Source organism: Scyliorhinus canicula, chromosome 2 (genome assembly GCF_902713615.1).
Source record: "Scyliorhinus canicula chromosome 2, sScyCan1.1, whole genome shotgun sequence".
Classification (NCBI taxonomy): Eukaryota; Metazoa; Chordata; class Chondrichthyes; order Carcharhiniformes; family Scyliorhinidae; genus Scyliorhinus; species Scyliorhinus canicula.
The window spans coordinates 167,048,525-167,068,341 of record NC_052147.1 but is presented as its reverse complement, the minus strand read 5'-3'; the positions used below and the strand labels follow the sequence as shown (position 1 = coordinate 167,068,341).

General features: G+C 45.3%; 1 protein-coding gene across 1 annotated transcript; it reads right to left on the bottom strand.

Moving 5' to 3' along the window:
• Window positions 1–2,775: 2,775 nt before the first annotated feature.
• LOC119962426 (gamma-crystallin S-1-like) lies at window positions 2,776–7,621 on the bottom strand. Its single transcript, XM_038790382.1, has 3 exons — window positions 7,553–7,621; window positions 7,217–7,459; window positions 2,776–3,117 (listed from the first exon to the last, which is right to left on the bottom strand). The coding sequence occupies exons 1-3, from the start codon at window positions 7,559–7,561 to the stop codon at window positions 2,842–2,844; spliced, it is 528 nt and encodes a 175-aa protein (XP_038646310.1). The 5' UTR covers window positions 7,562–7,621; the 3' UTR covers window positions 2,776–2,841.
• Between the last annotated feature and the right edge of the window lie 12,196 nt (window positions 7,622–19,817).

The window sequence follows — 19,817 nt, the reverse complement described above, 5'->3', positions numbered from 1 at the left end:
TATCAGACTACAGTATAAGCTGTTTTAGAGCTGTTCTCTTAACGCCTGTGTGATAAAGGCTGTCTGCATTTCAAACCTTCTTTTCTGAATGTTGTTAACCCTTTGTGGGATTTCTGCTTGCTTTTTCTCATATTCCTTCTGGTTTTATCAGACCATGTTACAAATTACATCTTTCCCATTTTACTTTACAATACTCACTGGGGATCTAGAAGATTGAGAGTTGATCTCATACAAGAAAAGTACAAGATTCTGAGTGGGCTTGGGGTAGACACTAAAGAGGTTGTTTACCCCCAGATGATGAATCTAGAACACAGGGGGACATGTTACAGGATAAATGGCTGATCATTTTGGACTAACATCAGGAGAAACTGAAAGAGCTGTGAGTCTTTGGAATTCACTACCTCAGGGGGTTGTGGATGATCCATCATTGAGCACAATTAGCGTTGAGATAGGTAGATATTTGTTCTCTCAGGGATGAAAAGGATATGTGAAGTGGATGGGAAAGGGAGTTGAGGCAGAACATCAGTCATTATTGTATTGAATGGGAGAAGTGTAGTGATCTCTACCACTGTGTGCTTGCCTTAGGGGATGTATGACAATACCTGTATTACAGGTTTGCTGGTAAGCCCCTGCCGGCTAGCTCCGCCCCCAGGGAGCTGTATAAATATGCATAAGTTTCCTGAGATGCCATTCTACAGCTGCAGCCAGAGGATTAGCATCTCACTGTAATAAAGCCTCTCTTGTACCTCATCGAGTCTTCTGTGTGCAATTGTTAGCGCCACAAGAAGCAAGTTCAAGGGGCTGGCATCATGTGTGTTCAACTCCAGTTCCTTCTTATGACCTTTTGTTAAAACCCATCAGTGCCGAGGCAGCACGGTGGAACAGTGGGTTAGCCCTGCTGCCTCACGGCGCCAAGGTCCCAGGTTCGATCCCGGCTCTGGGTCACTGTCCGTGTGGAGTTTGCACATTCTCCCTGTGTTTGCGTGGGTGTCGCCCCCACAACCCTAAGATGTGCAGGCTAGGTGGATTGACCGCGTTAAATTGCCCCTTAATTGGAAAAAATGAATTAGGTACTCTAATTTTTTTTTTTTTTAAACCATCAGTGCTATGTCTTAAACGTTAGAGATTAGAATAAAGTATGTTGCTGATGTTCATTTGATCAGAAAATATCTGTTCGATTGCAATCATTTAGAAATATTCACATTGCCTGTTATTAGCATTGATTTGTTTTTGTTCTTCATTATTGGGATGTGAGCATCATTGGCAGTGCCAGCATATATTGATCCTCCCTAATTGTCATTGAAAAAACGATGATGAGCCATTATTTGAATTGTTGCACTTCATGTGATGTAGATGCACCCACTTAGTGGGGGAGATGCATGATTCTAGCCCACTGGCAGTGAGGATCAGTGATACTTTCCAAGTCAGCATTGAATATGGTTTGGAAGGGAACTCTCAGTTGACGATGATCGCATGAATCTCCAGCCTTTCTCCTTCTAAATGGTGGCTGTAGGGTTGGAAGGCACTATTGAATGAAACCTGGCACATTTCTGTATCCTGGGGGACACACAGGTGCCACTGTGCACTGGTGGTAGTGTGAATGTTTAAGATGGTGAATGCCAGATAAGGGAACTTTCTCGTCCTGAGTGGTGCTGAGTCTCTTGAGGGCTGTTCAAGCTGCACACATCCATGCTTGTGGGAAGTATTCCACCATACTCCTGATTTGTGCTTTGTCGATAGTGGATAGGTTTTGGAGGGTCAGGAGGTGAGTTAGTCAAATTGCCAGCCTCTGCCCTACTCTTGCAGCTAAAGTATTTCTTTGACTGACCCAGTTCAGTTTCTGGTCAATGGGAACTCCCTGGATGTTGATAGTGGGGGAGACAGTGACAGTAATGCCATTGAATGTCAAGGGGAAATGGTCAAAATATTCTTTGGTGCATAATTTTGTGTGGAAATGTTAGCTGTGTATGCTGTGATATTAGAAATAGGTATATTGACAAATAGAAGGGTTGGTACTTTCTCAACTGAACCACAAGGATTTGTTTTGTCACACAATGTGATTTCTTGATGTGTTTTGTTGTTATGTGTCAGATTCTCCTTGTGTTTTCTCTGTATGGTTGCCTCTGCCCTTGGATCAAAACTCCTCTGGAGATCACCCTTGGCTTAATCCTGATCTTGCATCTCTAGTTTCACTCCTATGATTCCTTATGCCCACACCAAGCTCCCTTTCTCCAAGGGAACTGACAACTGATCACTTGACCCTAATCCCACTAAATTTATGAGCAATCAGCATTCCTATCTGATTCACATATTAGCTGACACTCTTTCTCCTTTTGGACTCTCTCCCTTTCCTTCAAATAGGCCTAAATCACTACTGGGTTCAGAGAATCTCAGAGGGGAAGTGCTGCGGGTGGGGGTTGCAAGTTGCCACATTTCCAGTCTGCAGGTATCCTGGGGGACACCGGAAGCTGATAGGCCCAGTGAACGGAAGCACAGCAGCCTCAGGAAAGCTGGAAGCATTCTGAATCTGAGGGTGTTAAGGCAAGGAAAAAGGTGCCTGCAGTACCCAGGGAAACGAGATTATCTGCTTTTGACTGCACAAAATTCAGTAAGAATAGCAAGGCACTGACCCAGCTTCTCCAGCAGGATCGGTCCACGTTTCTCCTGATTCTCTATTTTCCCATTTTAATTGTAATCACAAAACTTAATTCATTATAGTGATAGATTCTGCATGTAACCACGGTTTTGGACAATTTTGAAGTGATTCCAACAAAATAACGGTTTAATGGAAGTCCTTTTTATTTTGTTGACAGTGATAAGGTCATGTTTTACAATAACAGATTAGAAATCCCTCATGCGTCTGAAAGATCCGATAGTTGAGTTGTAGCCGCCCCAGTCACTGTATCTCCTGTATTCACCGGGTCTCATGAAGTACTGTCGGCCTCTGTAGTTGGGATGTTCATAGAAGGTCCAGTAACCGTCCATCACATGGCTGGAGTGGATGTCACGGTAACGGAAACGATCGTAGACAGATGGACAGTCATCCATGAATTCCATCATCTGTCCTCCAAAGTCAGGTCTCTCGTAAAGCCTCATTCTGTAGTTTCCACCTCGGTACTGTAATAGAAATAAGATTATATTAGTGATTAAATAATAAATATCCATTTGTTATATGTAGAAAAAGAGATACATTGAAAAGGAAGCAATATAACGGAGCCCAGATGATGACATCAGCAATGGGAGCAAAGCTCAGATAATTTACTCAATTCAATAAGTTGACTATGTTTCTGATTTGATACCAACAAGTAGCTCCTATAGAATCATAGAATCCCTACACTGCAGAAGGAGGCTATCCGGCTCATTGAGCCTGCACCGACCCTTCAAAAGACCATCCTACCTCAGCCCAATTCCTGTCCGAACCTGCAACCCCATCCTAAGGGGCAATTTATCAAGGCCAATCCACCTAACCTGTACATCTTTGGACTGTGGGAGGAAACCGGAGCACCCGGAGTAAACCGACACAAACACGGAGCGAATGTGCAAACTCCACACAGTCACCAAAAGCCGGAAATGAACCCAGGTCCCTGGCTCTGTGAGGCACCAGTGCTAACCACTGTGCCACCGTACCGCCCCATATGTATAATTTTAAACAGTTAATCAGTGATGTGTGTATAAGAGTGCACAGGGGACTGATATTAGTTGGTGCACACAGACAGAGGTTTATCTCAGTAAAAATCTGTATTTCTGGTTCCTATTGTTGATCAGATTGTTTCTCTGTTTCTCTGTGTGGGGACAGCTTTCTCTTTCCTAGAATGTGTTAAACAATTGAAGCAAGATGAATTTGATGAGTGTAAATATGTCTGACAGCAGGCTGTAGTCATTTAGTCCACCTGTAGACGACCTTATTGAATAGAATCATAGAATCCCTACAGCACAGATGAAGACCCATGGAGTCTGCATCGACCCTCTGAAAGAGCACCCTAACCTAGGTGCAATCCCCCACCCTAGCCCTGTAACCCCACCTAGGGATAATTTAGCATATCCAATGTACCAAACCTGCACATCTATGGACCGTAGGAGGCAACTGGAGCACCCGGAGGAAAGCACGCAGACACGGGAAGAATGTGGAAACTTCACACAGTCACCTGAGGTTGGGATCGAATCTGGGAGCCTCAAAGGCAGCAATACTAATCACTGTGCCGCCCGTAATATCTACACTGTCAATGCTTGAGAAGTACTCCATATCGTGTAAAAGCCAGCCACAATCATTGGTCAAGAACTCCTTACGTTTTCGATATACCTTGTGTAAAAGGTGAGCCCCGAGTTTCCAATGACCCTCGGCTCTGACTCAGCTCATTCTTCCACTCTGTGCTCAGAGTAACACAGCAGAGACCAGGACTGAAGCAAGTGTTATCAGTTCTCTCAACATCGGTACTAGATCACAGAGTGCAATTTGCCCACTGAGATATCGGGGAACTTGAGTGAGTGAAAGTTTAATTTCTCATTGAAATGATGGAGGTAAGATGAGAACAAACTGCAGAGTCAGTGTCCACAGTGTGTGTGTGTGAGCCTAGAACATATCGAGAACTTAACCAAAAATGGAACTCAGCTCCCTGAGCTTTCATGAAAAGTCCTATTACCCCATAGGGAAAGAAAAGGGATGACAGAAATCTAACTTTCTGACCTCCGTTCTGGCTCCAGTCCACTTCCATATCAGCTGAGAGCATCGAAAACTGAAAGCGTGAAAAGCTGCACGATTCCTGCTGGCTCTGTGAGCCACGACCATTGCTGGTTAAAAGTAAGCCCAGCAGAAACATCACTGTGTCAAGGTTAACACCTTATTTCTGACCATAAAAGGGTCTCAAAGGTTCAACTTTTATACGATTATGGTATCCAATTAAATACAAATAAATGCATCCAATTGTACCTCAGGTAATCTTGAACGTTGTCACGTGACACCTAAAGCTTTTGATTTAAGAACCAATCTGTATAACAGCACCTACAAAATTACAAGAGCTGGTATTTTAAGGGGTTGGGGGGGCGGGGTGCTGGGATGATACCCCTTCAAACCGGATAACACTGGAATAGCTCTACATAAGCTCTACAAAGTTTGTTTCTTTGAGGATTGAAACTAGAAAGTAACTAGAAAATAGAAATTATATCCAGTAATCATTATTAAACATTAAACATGTATTCTTGGCAAATAGCAGGAACAAGCTATTTTCTCAGGCAGCACGGTAGCACAGTGGTTAGCATAGTTGCTTCACAGCGTCAGGGTCCCAGGTTCGATTGCCAGCGAGGGTCACTGTCTGTGCGGAGTCTGCAGGTTCTCCTCGTGTCTGCGTGGGTTTCCCCTGGGTGCTCCGGTTTCCTCCCACAGTCCAAAGATGTGCAGGTTAGGTGGATTGGCCATGCTAAATTACCCTTAGGTTAGGTGGGGTTGCTGGGTTATGGGATAGGGTGGAGGTGTGGGCTTAAGTAGGGTGCTCTTTCCAAGAGCCGGTGCAGACTTGATGGCCTGAATGGACTCCTTCTGCACTATAAATTCTATGATTTTAAGCATTTAAACTCTTGCTGATAGTAGTGCTCACAATGTATGTTGGGATCTAAGCTGGCTAACTTGACCTAAGACAGACAGAATCAGAGAGAAATAATGTGGCCAGCAATAACACAGCCAACTCAATAAGCAGTTCTCTCCAACAACTCCAGCATCTTGTGCTCAAACTGGCAATGTTGTGAGCCGATTCTACACTAAGATAAGGGGAATGGGAGTACGGGAGAGCAAGAGACAGCGGCTGCGAGGGTCTTGAAAAACAACAGATGGCCAGTGGATAGGACATAACTATATCACAAGCTGATCATGCAGTCACCATGCTGCCAAAAGTAAATTTCATTGGTCAAGGTAAAATCTACAGCTACACGGATTGGATCAAGTCAGGCTGGGGTGGACTACTGATTATTGGAAATTGTATAACTGTTGAATCTGAAGCAATGTAAGACAGAATGGTTTTGCCATTTATCTAAACGACTCTCCCTTGTACTTTAAACCAAGCTTACAAAGTAAAGCCGTCTTAACCAGAGTTGTCTCCATGAGTCTTTTTGTTCGCTGAACCGCAATTAGATGGGGAAAATTCCCCACGTAAAAGCCAGCTCAATACTCAAGTCTCTGAAAATGCCCCGACAATGCAAACAGAAAGACTTGCCAATGGATTGGTAAATCAGGCTGCTTGTTTGATAGGCAGACAATTCACTACCTGTTAACCACCCACTGACCAAAGTTAAAATCAGTCCTGTCAAAACAGCTTGATGGCTCATCAGAGCTGATGTGCACAAAGTCAAATGTTCAGTACACTGATCATTATCTAAAGCCTGACATAACGAGACAGAGTGCCATTTTGGGCACATTTAGTGGGGTATTTATTAGCACCTGCAGCACCGGGTTCGACATTGCTATTTAACGGCCCTTTGCCATTTTTTGTTACCTCTGCGGGGAACAACCCGCCAAGGCCGCACTACCATATTCACGGATCTGGGCACCATTTTTAAATACCACTCTTTTGACACCTTCTCAGCCACCCCACTGTGGCCTCCAGATCCCCCTCCTCTCACTGCATCAAATGTACCTCTTACAGGATCCTCAAGACCCCCTCACCCCACCTCTAAGGACAAGGCACCCCCGGGCACGATCCATGGCATGGGAAACCTGGCATATGCTCACCTTGGTACTGCCAGCCTGGAACAATGGCAGTGCCCCTGCCAGACTGGCAGTGTCCCCCAGACACCCTGCCCGGGTGCCATTGCCAAGGTGGGAGGCTGGCAGTGTCAAGGTGCCCAGTTGTCAGCGGGAGTGCGAGGGTACCACCCTGATCAGAGCCTGACAGCCCAGGGGTCTCTAAAGGACTGGGAGAACCCCGAAGTACTGTTACACCTCGTCTATGTTTGTGGAAACCAGTGCTGAACAGTGTCAGGGCGAGGTCTCCCAGGTGGGGCCATGATTTCCTGGGCCCTGGAAGAATCCGGCGCAGGCATATTTAAATGAAACTAATGGCTGACTTAAATATGTCCATTTGGATATCGCCCAGGGAGGATGAGTTCCAGATCGCAACGTCTTGCGAGATTTCTTCAAAACTTGTGAGGCGTTTCAAGTGTCACAAATATGGCATTCATGGCCTTGTCACTTTACCAAGTCTCAGTTTTCATAAAAAATATAACTTACATATGGGTAGGAGCGACATGAGCCAATGCTATCATTGAATCCCATCCAGCGCTGGTAGTCAGGATATTCTCCCCTGCTCAGAGCATACTGGTATCCCATGTAATTGGGTCTCTCATACATCACCCACCAGTCACTCATGACACGCATGGAGTTACAGCGGCTGAAGTAAGGGGACAGGTCAGCACAGTCACTGCTGCACTCATAGTGCCGACCCTTGAAGTTCCTGTCCTCGTAAAAGATAATCTGTGGAAAGAGACAAAGCTGGAAATTAATAATTTATCATATCAGGAGATGCTGAATGGAAAGTGCAATATATAAACTCTGATTTATTCTTGCCTTTCCCATTTTGAGCTCAGAGTTATCTGAGTAACTGACTGAATGTGTCACTGCTTCACACAGCTTTGTATTTATATGCTGGGCAGAAAGGCCTTTCTCAGCTGTACTTTGTTATTCCAATATTTACCATGGTTCGAAGTCAGCACAAAAGCAGAACAATCCATGATACATACACTCATTGTAAAGAAAACCGTTATGAGGCAAAACTATTTTCAGGCACCTTTTTATGAATGATTGCGTTCTGCCTTCATGTCACTTTGTCACTTTTAATTGTTGAGTGAATGACGGCAACAATGAATTGGAGCGCATTGTGCTCTCCATACACTACCTTTTCTCAAATTCTCGAACAGCTGTCATTACACATTCCACCAGGAATGTTTCTAAACGTTCGGTGCCATGAATGAAGTCTACTCCAAAACTGGTCAAGGTGCAGATGTACATTTCCAGAATAAGTGGCTTTATTTACAATGCTTTGCATAATGGCTGATGTACAACTGCTAGTGTGTTTAGATTCCAGATTGTACTCCAAAGACCAGAGGCTTTTATCACTGCTTGTATGGTATCTATTTGGGGACATTACTGCTGCCATGTGAGGGGGCGATTTAGTAACACTGGCTTTACAACATCAACATCATTTTGTTTCATACTACTACTTTTCATTTCGTTCTAAATTAGGTTAGGTTATTTTAGAACATTAAGCTGAATAATAGAAATGTAGATGTCATTTTCAAATGTACAAACAGGGGGACGGGAGATGGAGACTTCAGTGATTACCAAATAAATCAGCGAAAGAGAAAAAGGTTCTGGGATGACCCTGTTCAAGGGATACTGATAACTGAAATTGAGTACATGGCCTCGACCTCAAATTCAGTTGGCAGAGTTGACATCCTTAAACTCTGAAAGGGCAATGTTGTGTCGAATTATCAGGACAGATCATCTGATCAACAACGAGGCCGTGCGTGTTGCTTCTGACGATGCGGATCATTGTGTGCTTATCTTTTTCCCAACTTCCAGAAGGACATCTGGGGCGGGATTCTCCCGTACCCGGCAGGGGCGGGGGGTTCCGGCGGGACGGCGTGGTGGGAACCACTCCAGTGTCGGCCCGCCCCAAATGAATCCCCCGCACCTTCAAGGGCTAGGCCGGCGCCAGAGTGGTTTGCGCCTCGCCGGCTGGCGTGGAAGGCCTTTGGCGACACGCCAGCCGGGGCCGAAGGGACTCTGCCGGCGACGAGAGTCCGCGCATGCGCGGGAGCATCAGCGGCTGCTGACGTCATCCCCGCACGTGCGCGAGGGTTGGGTTCACCTACGCGTTGGCCATCGCGGAGGCTGACACAGCCAATGAGTAGGAAAAGAGTGCCCCCACGGCACAGGCCCGCCCGCGGATCGGTGGGTGCCGATTGCGGGCCAGGCCACCGTGTGGGCACCCCCCGGGGCCAGATCGCCCCGCGAGTGTTAAGAAGCCCGCTGATGTTAAATGCGAGGATATCCCAAAACCCAGAAAGGTAACTTGGAACACTGGTTGTAGTGGTGTATGTTTTCAATTTGGTATTCTGTGAGAAAAGAAATGCAAAACCAGGGAAAAACAGTCCAATCATTTTGTGATCAAATAATAAAAAATATTTATTGAGTGAAAAGAAAAACAAACAAGAAGGACTGTAATACACTGCAACAGTAAACTTGACTATAGTGATGGCTATACACACACACAGTATTACATGAAGTTACCCCTTTGTTCTAAATTACCTAAATCTGAGATGCCCCTTTCCCCAAACAACATCTCTATGAGCTAAATACAGCAGATAACTACCACCCACAGATCATTCGTCCACATTTTGGAAAACCATCTTCAGTTTCAGCAAAGTCATAATATTCTCGGTTTGTGTTTTGGATTTTAACCTGCTGCCCTTTTAGCAATAACTTGTTTTCAGGGAGACTGTTTTCTACAGCTGAGTGTGGCTGTGATTGTAGCTGCTAATGTGTCTCCTTTTCTAGTTAGTGTGCTTGGATATCTCATTATTTTCCTTTGATGTTACCCACCTTGTGGACTCAGTTTATAGCATATATATGGCAAGTCCCTTATCTCTCCACTTTGAAGTTACTTCTTCTACCTCCCATTGTTTACCCATAGTCACATAGGTAAAGACTTGCTATTCTCACTGATGTGCTGATTCACAGATCAAAACCACTTTCAAATTAGCTGCCCTTATCAATTTCCCTTTTTATTTTATTTTATCTCAATTTCATTTCTCAACCTTAATTTTCTCCAATTCTTAACATGAGTAAGTGAGAGAGTGAATGAATGGGAAGATGAGTGAATTAGTGGGTGGCAGGACTTGTGGCCTGTGAGTGGGCAGTCGGGTGATGAGGTGAGTTGTCGGGTTGAGGGGTAGTCATGATGAGGGCATGAGTAGTGGGATCAAGGGCTAGGTTCGATTAGTTGGTTCTGGGGTTTGTGAGTTGCATTGGGGTTGTTCGTGGATTAGCCAGGTTGGGTGGATGGTTGAGGGTTGGGTAGTCGGGTTAGGGGGTTTAGTTGTCGGGTTGATGGTGGGTTGGTAGTGGGTGGTCAGGTTGGGGGTTCTGGGGTGTTCGTATCAGGATTGTAGGGTGGGTAGTTTGGTCAGCGGTTTTATGGACAGTCTACTCAGATCAGTGAGGGTGGGCACTCTGGTTCCTGGATGGGAAGTCAGGTCAAAGGGTTTGTTGGAGGAATGATGGACAGTTTCTTCCACATCTCAGGCAGTCTCTCAGAATTGAGGATTATTTGTTTCTACACGACAAATTAGTTCTCAGGTGGCTGAGGAGCCCACAGTCTCTGTCACAGGTGGGGCAGTGGTTGGAGGAGCGTGTGAATAAAGTGCTCAGGTTGCCACGAGTGACTTTCGCCTTTGACACCTGGCTTCAGCTTGCTCTTGCTGATGACACTAGAGGTGTTCAACCCTTCTATAAGGCTCAGAGATGTGGGCTACATACAGCAGACACCTCAAAACCCTGGAGAAGAACCACCAGCGCTGCCTCTGTAAGATCCTGCAGATCCATTGGCATGATAGGTGCACTGGCATCAGTGCTCTCCTTCAGGCCAATAGCACTTGCTTCGAAGCATTGATCACGCTCAATAAACTCTGCTGGGCACCAAGGTACCGTGAAAAGTATTGTTTTGCGTATAGGAAAAAAACATAGGGCATATATAAATACATAATGTAAATACTTAGACACAGGTATTGGGTGAAGCAAACAGGAGTGACGTACTACTCAGTAGAGACGATGTGTGAAGAGATCAGTTCAGCCCATATGAGGGTCGTTTAGGAGTCTGGTAAGAGCCGAGAAGAAGTTGTTTTTGAAACTATTAGTGCGTGTTCTCAAACTTTTGTATCTCCTGCCCGATGAAAGAGGTTGGAAGAGAGAATAACCCAGGTGGGAGGGGTCTTTTATCTCCTCCTTTTTCACATTTTCTCCCAAATTTACAGCCACCAACAACAAATAATAAGCAGTAACGAATATAATGTCAATCCCCAAATCAAAAACAGCAATCCCATCCTCCCACCAACCCCCAAACGACAGCCCGCATGTTAACATAAATAAATAACAAAAAGGAATCACCCATAGTCACCATTAACACATACAGCCCCCCTCCCCACAACCCTCCCAACGCCCTCCCCCTAATGTTCGATGTTATCCAATTCTTGAAAGTGCATAATGAATTCCAACATGTCCCCCTGCCCTGCCAGGACATAGGGTGGAGAGGTTGCTCTCCATCCCAACAGGATCCGCCTCCGGGCGATCAACGAGGCAAAGACTACAACATATGCATCCGCACCGATTTCCAATCCCGGCTGATCCAACACCCCAAGGGACCGGGTCCAGTTTCACGTGCAGCACTGTAGAAGTGGGAGGGGTATTTGATTATGCTTCCCACTTTTCCCAGGCAGCGGATGGTGTAGACAGAGCCAAAGAATGGGAGGCAGGTTCGTGTGATGCACTGGGCTGTGTCCGCGACTCTGTAGTTTCTTACGGTCTTGGGCTGAGCAGTTGCCATACCAGGCTGTGACGCAGCGAGATAGAATCTTTCGATGGTGCATCTGTAAAAGTTGATAAGATTCAATGTGGACATGCCAAATTTTCTTAGTTTCCTGAGAAAGTACAGGCGCTGTTGTGCTTTCTTGGTCGTAGTGTCAATGTGGGTGGACCAGGACAGACGGTTGGTGATGTGCACACCTAAGAATTTGAAGCTGTCAACAATCTCCACCTCGGCCCCGTTGAAGCTGACAGGTGTGTGAACTATACTTTGCTGCCTAAAGTCAATGACGAGCTCTTTAGTTTTGCTGACATTGAGGGAGAGTGGTTGTTACACACTGGTTCTCCGTCTCCCTCCTGTACTCTGATTCATCGTTGTTCGAGATCCGACGCACTATGGTAGTGTCGTCAGCAAACTTGTAGTTGGAGTTGGAGCCACCAGAGATCAAACAGACTAATAATTCTCGGGTAAGTATGCAGGTGAATAGAGTGAATCAAACTCAAGTGCGTGAAACTCAGAACAATGTAAGAGACATTCATGAAGGGTCCCAGGCAGTGGAAATCAGCGCATTGGAAGTTTAAACTTCCCGGACAATATGTACGTCAGAACGTTCCAGGGTCACAACACCCAGAAGCCACTGAAGTTCAGTGTATTGTCACTCCCGATATCAGAAAATGAGGCCGTTTGAATTATAGAGTGCAGAAGAAAACTATTTATGCTATCATATGTGTCCTATTCTTTGAATAGGCGCAACGGTAGCACAGTGGTTAGCACTGGTGCTTCACAGCACCAGGGTCCCAGGTTCGATTCCCGGCTTGGGTCACTGTCTGTGTAGAGTCTGCATGGGTTCCCTCCGGGTGCTCCAGTTTCCTCCCACAAGTCCCGAAAGGCGTGCTGTTAAGGTAATCTGGATATTCTGAATTCTCTCTCTGTGTACCCGAGCAGGCGCCAGAATGTGGTGACTAGGGGCTTTTCACAGTAACATTGCAGTGTTAATGTAAGCCTACTTGTGACAATAAAGATTATTATTATTATAATTCGGGCTCCCTTCTTTCGCCATTGAATTGAAAATTTTCGTTTTCATCTATATGTTAGGAAAATAGAGTCAAGGCCATCTAGAAAGATAGCAGACAACAATAAAATACAAGAAATTGCATACAAAAATGGAATCAAAACAAAGATGTTGGTGACAGGAAAAAAACAAAGAAAAGCAAAGGTGACAAAACAATAAAATCTACAAAATGTAAGTGCAGTAACTTGGCTCCAGCAGTTAGGGCAGGCATTTTCAAAGTCGGGGTCGCGGGCCGCAGGTGGGTCACGGGCGGGTATCAGGAGGGGTGCGGAGCGTCCGTCGTGGCGCACCTGATTGCGCAAATTCTCATGCAGCAGCTGCAGCAGCCGGCTTTTAACAATGCCAGCGGTGAATGGCCTTCCAAATAATGGCAGCGACCATAAAAACATATGCAGGCGCACTGTGCATGCGTGCCTGCTCATTGATGCGCATGCGCAGAACCACGTTCCTAACATGTATTCTAATAATGAAACACTTTGATATGCATTATGGGTGTTTATGCCTTGTAACTGCTTGTTGGACAGGTTTTTCCTGTCAGTTTATTTATCTGACAAGACAAGAAATTGTAATTGATTGTGGGATGCAAACTCATTACACAGGATTTTATCAGGCAGCTGGGAGGCAAGGTGGTCCATATAGTGTTATAGGGAGGCGGGAAGGATGCACATCTGCGGGGGCGGGATGGCGGATGCATACCTGAAATTCTCCCGCCACCAAGCTACCTTGCAAGAGCTCAATTGAGCTGCTTGAGCGGCCAATGAAGGGTCTCTTCCTGCCTCTGTCGTTGATGAGGTGCAGCCCCGGCTCCTGCTGACTGCAAAGTGGGGTCATGCTAACTCCCCCCTTACCACCACCAGCCCCCCCCCCCCCCCCCCCCCACCCCCCCCCCCCCCCCCCCCCCCCCCCCCCCCCTCCCCGATGCCCTCCAGCACTGAGGGGTTCTGGCGAGTGGAGCTTCTCAGTACAGGAAATGGCATTAAGTGAGGCCTCGGCGGGGAATCCCTTGCTGAGGCCCCAAATTTCAACAGAGTCCTGATAGATAGAGTGGTCTTTCCCGGCACTTTGAGTTCATCCTGGGTCTGTTTCAATTTGCATTTATGTAGCACCTTTCCTGACCTCAGGATGTTCCCAAAGTGCTTTACAACCGACTAAGTACTTTTGAAACATAGTCACTGCTGTAAGGTGGCAGACGCAGCAATCAATATGTGTACACAGGTTCCCACAAACAATGACCAAATTATCTCTTTCAGTTATGTTGGTTGGCGATTAATGTTGGGTTGGGAATGTCGGCCCATGTGAGTCGCGAAGGTTGGTCTGCGTGAGTCGCGAAGGTTGGCCGGTTGGTACAAATGGGTCCCCAGAAAAACGTTTGAAAATCACTGAGTTAGGGTACAAATAACAAAAATGTATTTGCGCAGCATGCTATGTACAGAGTAATGCAGCCATAATGCTGCCAACCTGCCTCATGGCGCCGAGGACCTGTGTTCGATCCCAGCCCCGGATCACTGACTGTGTGGAGTTTGCACATTTTCCCCGTATCTGCATGGGTCTCACCCCCACAACCCAAAGGTATCAGCACTGCTGCCTCACAGCACCAAAGGCCTGGGTGCAATTCCGGCCTCGGGTGACTGTGACTGTCACAGGCAGTCTGTCCTCTGAACTGAGGCTTCAACCTCCTGTTTCAGTCAGAACGATATTCTTGCTTGTCACATTTCCCAGCCAGCCAACAACACCTTCAGCTGGCAACAATGAACCAGGCTATAACGCTGGCTCCTGGGATAACTCTCGACCACCCTGATGGTCCACATGTTTCCTCCAAGTCCTGTCCTGTACACTCACTTTGTAAGATAAAGTCTTGGCCACAACAATTCCTGGAACCCAGCTTAGGCCACTCCCGAAATTCCTCCAATAAACTGAGTCACCTATTTCAAACAATTTGCATCTTTAGTTGAATCACGGTTCCTCTTTTGGTTGCAGTGTTTTGCCTCTACGCTCCCTGCTAATTTTGGGAATGCAAATTTACCTTCAACTTATCAATAGCTCTGTTAAAGATATACCCATGGTAAAATGAGGGGTGGTCCTGTACACTAAGCGGAGCCGAGCAACTGTGTTTCTAAAGACACAGCTGGCTGTTTCTTTAAGCTATCCTTGAACATTTAAACTGCCCGCTCAGCATGTCCATTTGATAGGGGATGATACTGTAGTGATGGCATGGTTGTGTTGTAATTCACTAACTGACCACTAGGAGTCTCATTAATATATAATTGAATGTTAAAGTCAGGTGACCTCAGACTGACTAGGAAGTTGGGAGAGAGTTGGCTTGTGCATTTAATATTGTTATTTATCTGTTGTTTTGTATATATTTGACCCACAATTAATGTTAATAAATTGTTTATAGCTTTAACTACAAATGAGCTTATAATATAAATCAGGCCACCCGACAAGAACATTACAGATATGATGTAGTTCTGACATGTTTTATCCCATTGGAAGATGTGAAACTTTGAAACTCGGCTCTTCTAAAAGCTGTCCGTTATCTGACTTTAGTTAACCCATGGAGCACGAAGCACTGATGAAACTTCTCGACTGTGGCATATGTAGTTGTTAATCTCATCTGCATAGAATCCATAGAATCCCTGAAGTGCAGAAGGAGGCCATTTGGCCCATTGAGTCTGCACCAGCCCTCTGAAGGAGCAATGTACCTAGGTCCACTCCTCCACCCTATTCATCAGTGCTTCGAGGTCCATGGGTTAACTAAAGTATTTGTGTCAGATAACGGAACAGCCTTTAGAAGTTTAGCTGGTATAGGGTTTAGAAGTTTTAAGGCTGGTTTAGCACAGGGCTAATTTGCTGGCTTTGAAAGCTGACGAAGGCAGGCCAGCAGCACGGTTTAATTCCCATCCCAGCCTTCCCGAACAGGTGCCGGAATGTGGCGACTCGGGGCTTTTCACAGTAACTTCATTTCAAGCCTACTTCTGACAAGTAATTTTCATTTCATTTCAGAAGTGCCACGTTTCACATCTTCCAATGGGATAAAACATGTCAGATCTGCACCATATCTGTGATGTTCTTGTCGGATGGCCTGATTTATATTACAAGATCACTTGTAGATAGACTATAAACGATTTATTAACATTAACTGTGGCCAATCCACCTAACCTGCACATTTTTGTTCATCATCTGTGACGAAAGACTCAATAAGTTGAAGAGGGATATTTTTATATCTGTTTGTGTCCTGATGCACTCGAAATGATTGATCTGGCAATGATGAATTTGATTTTCTGGAGACATATATGGCAGTGGAACCAATAACCTGAATACCATCGTTTTAGGGACACTGAGAGTTCATCAGTTGGGGAAGTTTAAAGAAGGCACCAGCTTGGTGACATGACTTCTAGCACATGAATTTGAATCAAATTCAATGCACCAAAACAATCTGCAATCATTTGAACTGAGCTAGAATGCAAAAGATCTATTTTAGAAAAATGTCAGATTGGATGCAGTTGTGTGTGATGTCCTGTGGGTGGGTTCAGAGCACATTGTTAGGAGCGAAGAACAAAAACCTTACTTTACAGTTGACTATTGTTTCATTGACTCATACATGCTTGAGATTTATATAGATCAGAATAAGATCCATCCGACGACATAGATTTATTTCACATCAATCACAAAAAAAGCCTCTAATTTATTATTGAGGTGCAGTTTATACGCTGGAAACTGTGTGGAACATCTCAGAAGACTGTCCCACTAGGAACAACTGATGGACTAATGAGTTTAAGTAGTCTTACAACACCAGGTTAAAGTCCAACAGGTTTGATTCAAACACGAGCTTTCGGAGCACAGCTCCTTCCTTTCACCTGAGGAAGGAGCTGCGCTCCGAAAGCTAGTGTTTGAAACAAACCTGTTGGACTTTAACCTGGTTTTGTAAGACTTCTTACTGTGCTCACCCCAATCCAACGCCGGCATCTCCACATAATGAGTTTAAGCACAGCAAACGAGGAGGCTGTTACTTAGTTTTTGGGTTTTCATTGACTCAATGATAATATAAGCTGGAGATGAATTAAAGAGCATCAGCTATGCCCATTTGATTGGAAAATAAAAATAATAATTACTTTTTTTTTCTTTAAATTTAGAGTACTCAATTATTTTATTCCAATTAAGGGCAATTTAGCGTGGCCATTCCACCTACCCTACGCATCTTTTTGCACTGTGGAGGTGAGACCCACTGACACAGAGAGAATGTGTAAACTCCACAGACAGAGACCCGGGGCCGGGATTGAACCCGGGCTCTCAGTGCCAGAGGCAGCAGTGCTAACCACTGCGCCACCATGCTGCCCTATAATTATTATTTATTACCATTCACTTTTATTATTACTGATTGGAGCTAGGACTAATGGTAGAATGATTTGTATTTCTATATCGCACCTTTCACAATCTCAGGACACTTCGTATATAGTTAGTAAACAGTTGTATGGGCTAATAACAGGAATATATATTTTTGTATGGTTACATTACTGAAATGATATTTTTGTCATTTGTAATGTTTTAAAGTTGTTTTTAGAATCAACTTCATTCTTTTGGAGAATTCTCTACTGCTTCCACCCCTTCCCTCACCCATCATGATAACATTTTCTCTCACGACTCCTCTGCCTGTTCCAGAACTTCTATCTTTTGCTAGTTTCGCTCCAATCTCCTCTCACACCCTCTCAAAGTCCAGCTTATCTGTGAGACCCATTTCCAGCTCCCTTGACCCTTTCACAAATGAACCATTGCCCACCAAACTTTACTGTTTGCCTCCCATGTTATCTGGTATTACTCACTGCCTTCTGTCCTTGGATATGATTCCCCTTTCCTTCTACCATCATCAGCCCTCTGCTCAAGAAAAACTTTGTTCTCAGATACTACTGCTCCTTTCTTTCCTCTCTAAAGTTCTTAAATGGCTCTCAAATCCTTGTCCATCTTTCCTGGAACCACAATAGTTCAATCCCTCAAATCAGATTCTTACCTTGCCGCAATGGATTACTGAGATGGTTCTTATCTTTGATTTGATTTGATTTGGTTTGATTTATTATTGTCACATGTATTGGTATACAGTGAAAGTATTGTTTCTTGCTTGTTGTACAAACAATGCATACCGTACATAGGGAAGGAAGGAGAGACTGCAGAATATAATGTTACAGTTATAGCAAGGTGTAGAGAAAAGATCAACTTAATACGAGGTAGTTCCATTCAAAATGGGCAGTAGGGAAGGAGTCAGTTGGTACGTGACCTTAAACTTTGGTATCTTTTTCCTGATGGAAGGAGGTGGAAGAGAGTATGTCCGGGGTGCGTGTGGTTCTTAATTATGCTGGCTGCCTTTCCGAGGCAGCGGGAATTATAGATAGAGCCAATGGATGGGAGGCTGGTTTGCATAATGGACTGGGCTACATTCACAACCTTTTGTAGTTTCCTGTGGTCTTGGGCAGAGCAGGATCCATACCAAGCTGTGATACTACCAGAAAGAATGCTTCCTATGGTGCATCTGTAGAGGTTGGTGAGGGTCGTGGCTGACATGCCAAATTTCCTTAGTCTTCTGAGAAAGTAGCGTAGTTGGTGGGCTTTCTTAACTATAGTGTCGGCATGGGGGGGGACCAAGACAGGATGTTGGTGATCTGTACACCTAAAAACATGAAGCTCTCGACCCTTTCTACTTTGTTCCCATTGATGTAGACAGGGGCATGTTCCCCACTACTCTTCCTGAGGTCGATGACAATCTTCTTCATTTTGTTGACTTTGAGGGAGAGATTATTGTCATCGCACCAGTTCACCAGATTCTCTGTCTCATTCCTATACTCTGTCTCGTCATTCTTTGAATTCGACCCACTACAGTGGTGTCATCAGCAAATTAGAAAATCGAGTTGGAGGGGAATTTGGCCACACAGTCATAGGTGTATAAGGGATATAGTAGGGGGGTGAGGACACAGCCTTGTGGAGCACCGGTATTGAGGATGATCGTGGAGGAGGTGTTGTTGCTTATCCCTACTGATTGTGGTCTGTGGGTTAGAAGGTTCAGGATCCAGTCGCAGAAGGAGGAGTCGAGGCCAAGGCCACAGAGTTTGGAGATGAGTTTCGTAGGAATGATGGTGTTGAAGGCTGAGCTGTAGTCGATAAATAGGAGTCTGACATAGGTGTCTTTGTTATCTAGTGTTCCAGGGTAGAGTGCAGGGCCATGGAGGTGGCGTCTGCTGTGGACCTGTTGCAGTGGTAGGCGAACTGTAGTGGATCAAGGCAATCCGGGAGGCTGGAGTTGATTTGTACCATGAATCAACCTTTCAAAGCACTTCATGATGATGGATGTCAGAGCCACTGGACGATAGTCATTAAGGCACGCTGCTATCAAAGTGATGGGCGATATTATCTGTGACTGTAAGCTATTCCTCCTCATATGTCATCACATGTCTACGTCCTTTGGCATGGTTAACCACACTATCCTCCTCCAACACCTCTGCAATGTTGTATAAGTGGGTGGGACTACCCTTGTCTGGATCCATTCCTATCAATGCAGTCATGACCAGAGAGTTACCTGCAATACCTCCTCTACCCATACCTATCCCATTATCTCTGCTGCCCCTCCCCTCCTGACCTATCAATGAAACCGGAGCACCCGGAGGAAACCCACACAGACACGGAGAGAACTTGCAGACTCCACACAGACAAGAGGCCCGGTGAGTTGCTGCAGTGCTTCTTGTATATAGTACATTTTTGTTGTCATGGACGACGGTGCAAGGAGTTAATGTTAAGGGGGTGGATGGGGCGTCGATCAAGTGTAAAGTTGAGAAGCAAATTAAAGTTGCACATTTACCATCACTGAATCAGGCGATGATCAGAAGATTGATGAAAGGGTTCTTTTGGCAAAGGGTGAAAGCTGGCATTAAATTGATAGTAAAGTTGCCAAAGTCCCAGATGACGAGAGGTTGATTTCCCTTTGAGGGGGAGAGCTGACTGCTTGTGGTTTACCCTGAAGACTACCACACCTCAGGCAAGGGGCAAGGTTGAGTAGGTAGGGCTTTCATGACGGTAGCACAGTGGTACGCATTGTTGCTTCACAGACCTTGGGCGAAATTCTCCGACCCCCAGCAGGGTCGGAGAATCGCCTGGGGCCGCCGAAAGTCCCGCCCCCGCCGTGGAAAAGATTCTCC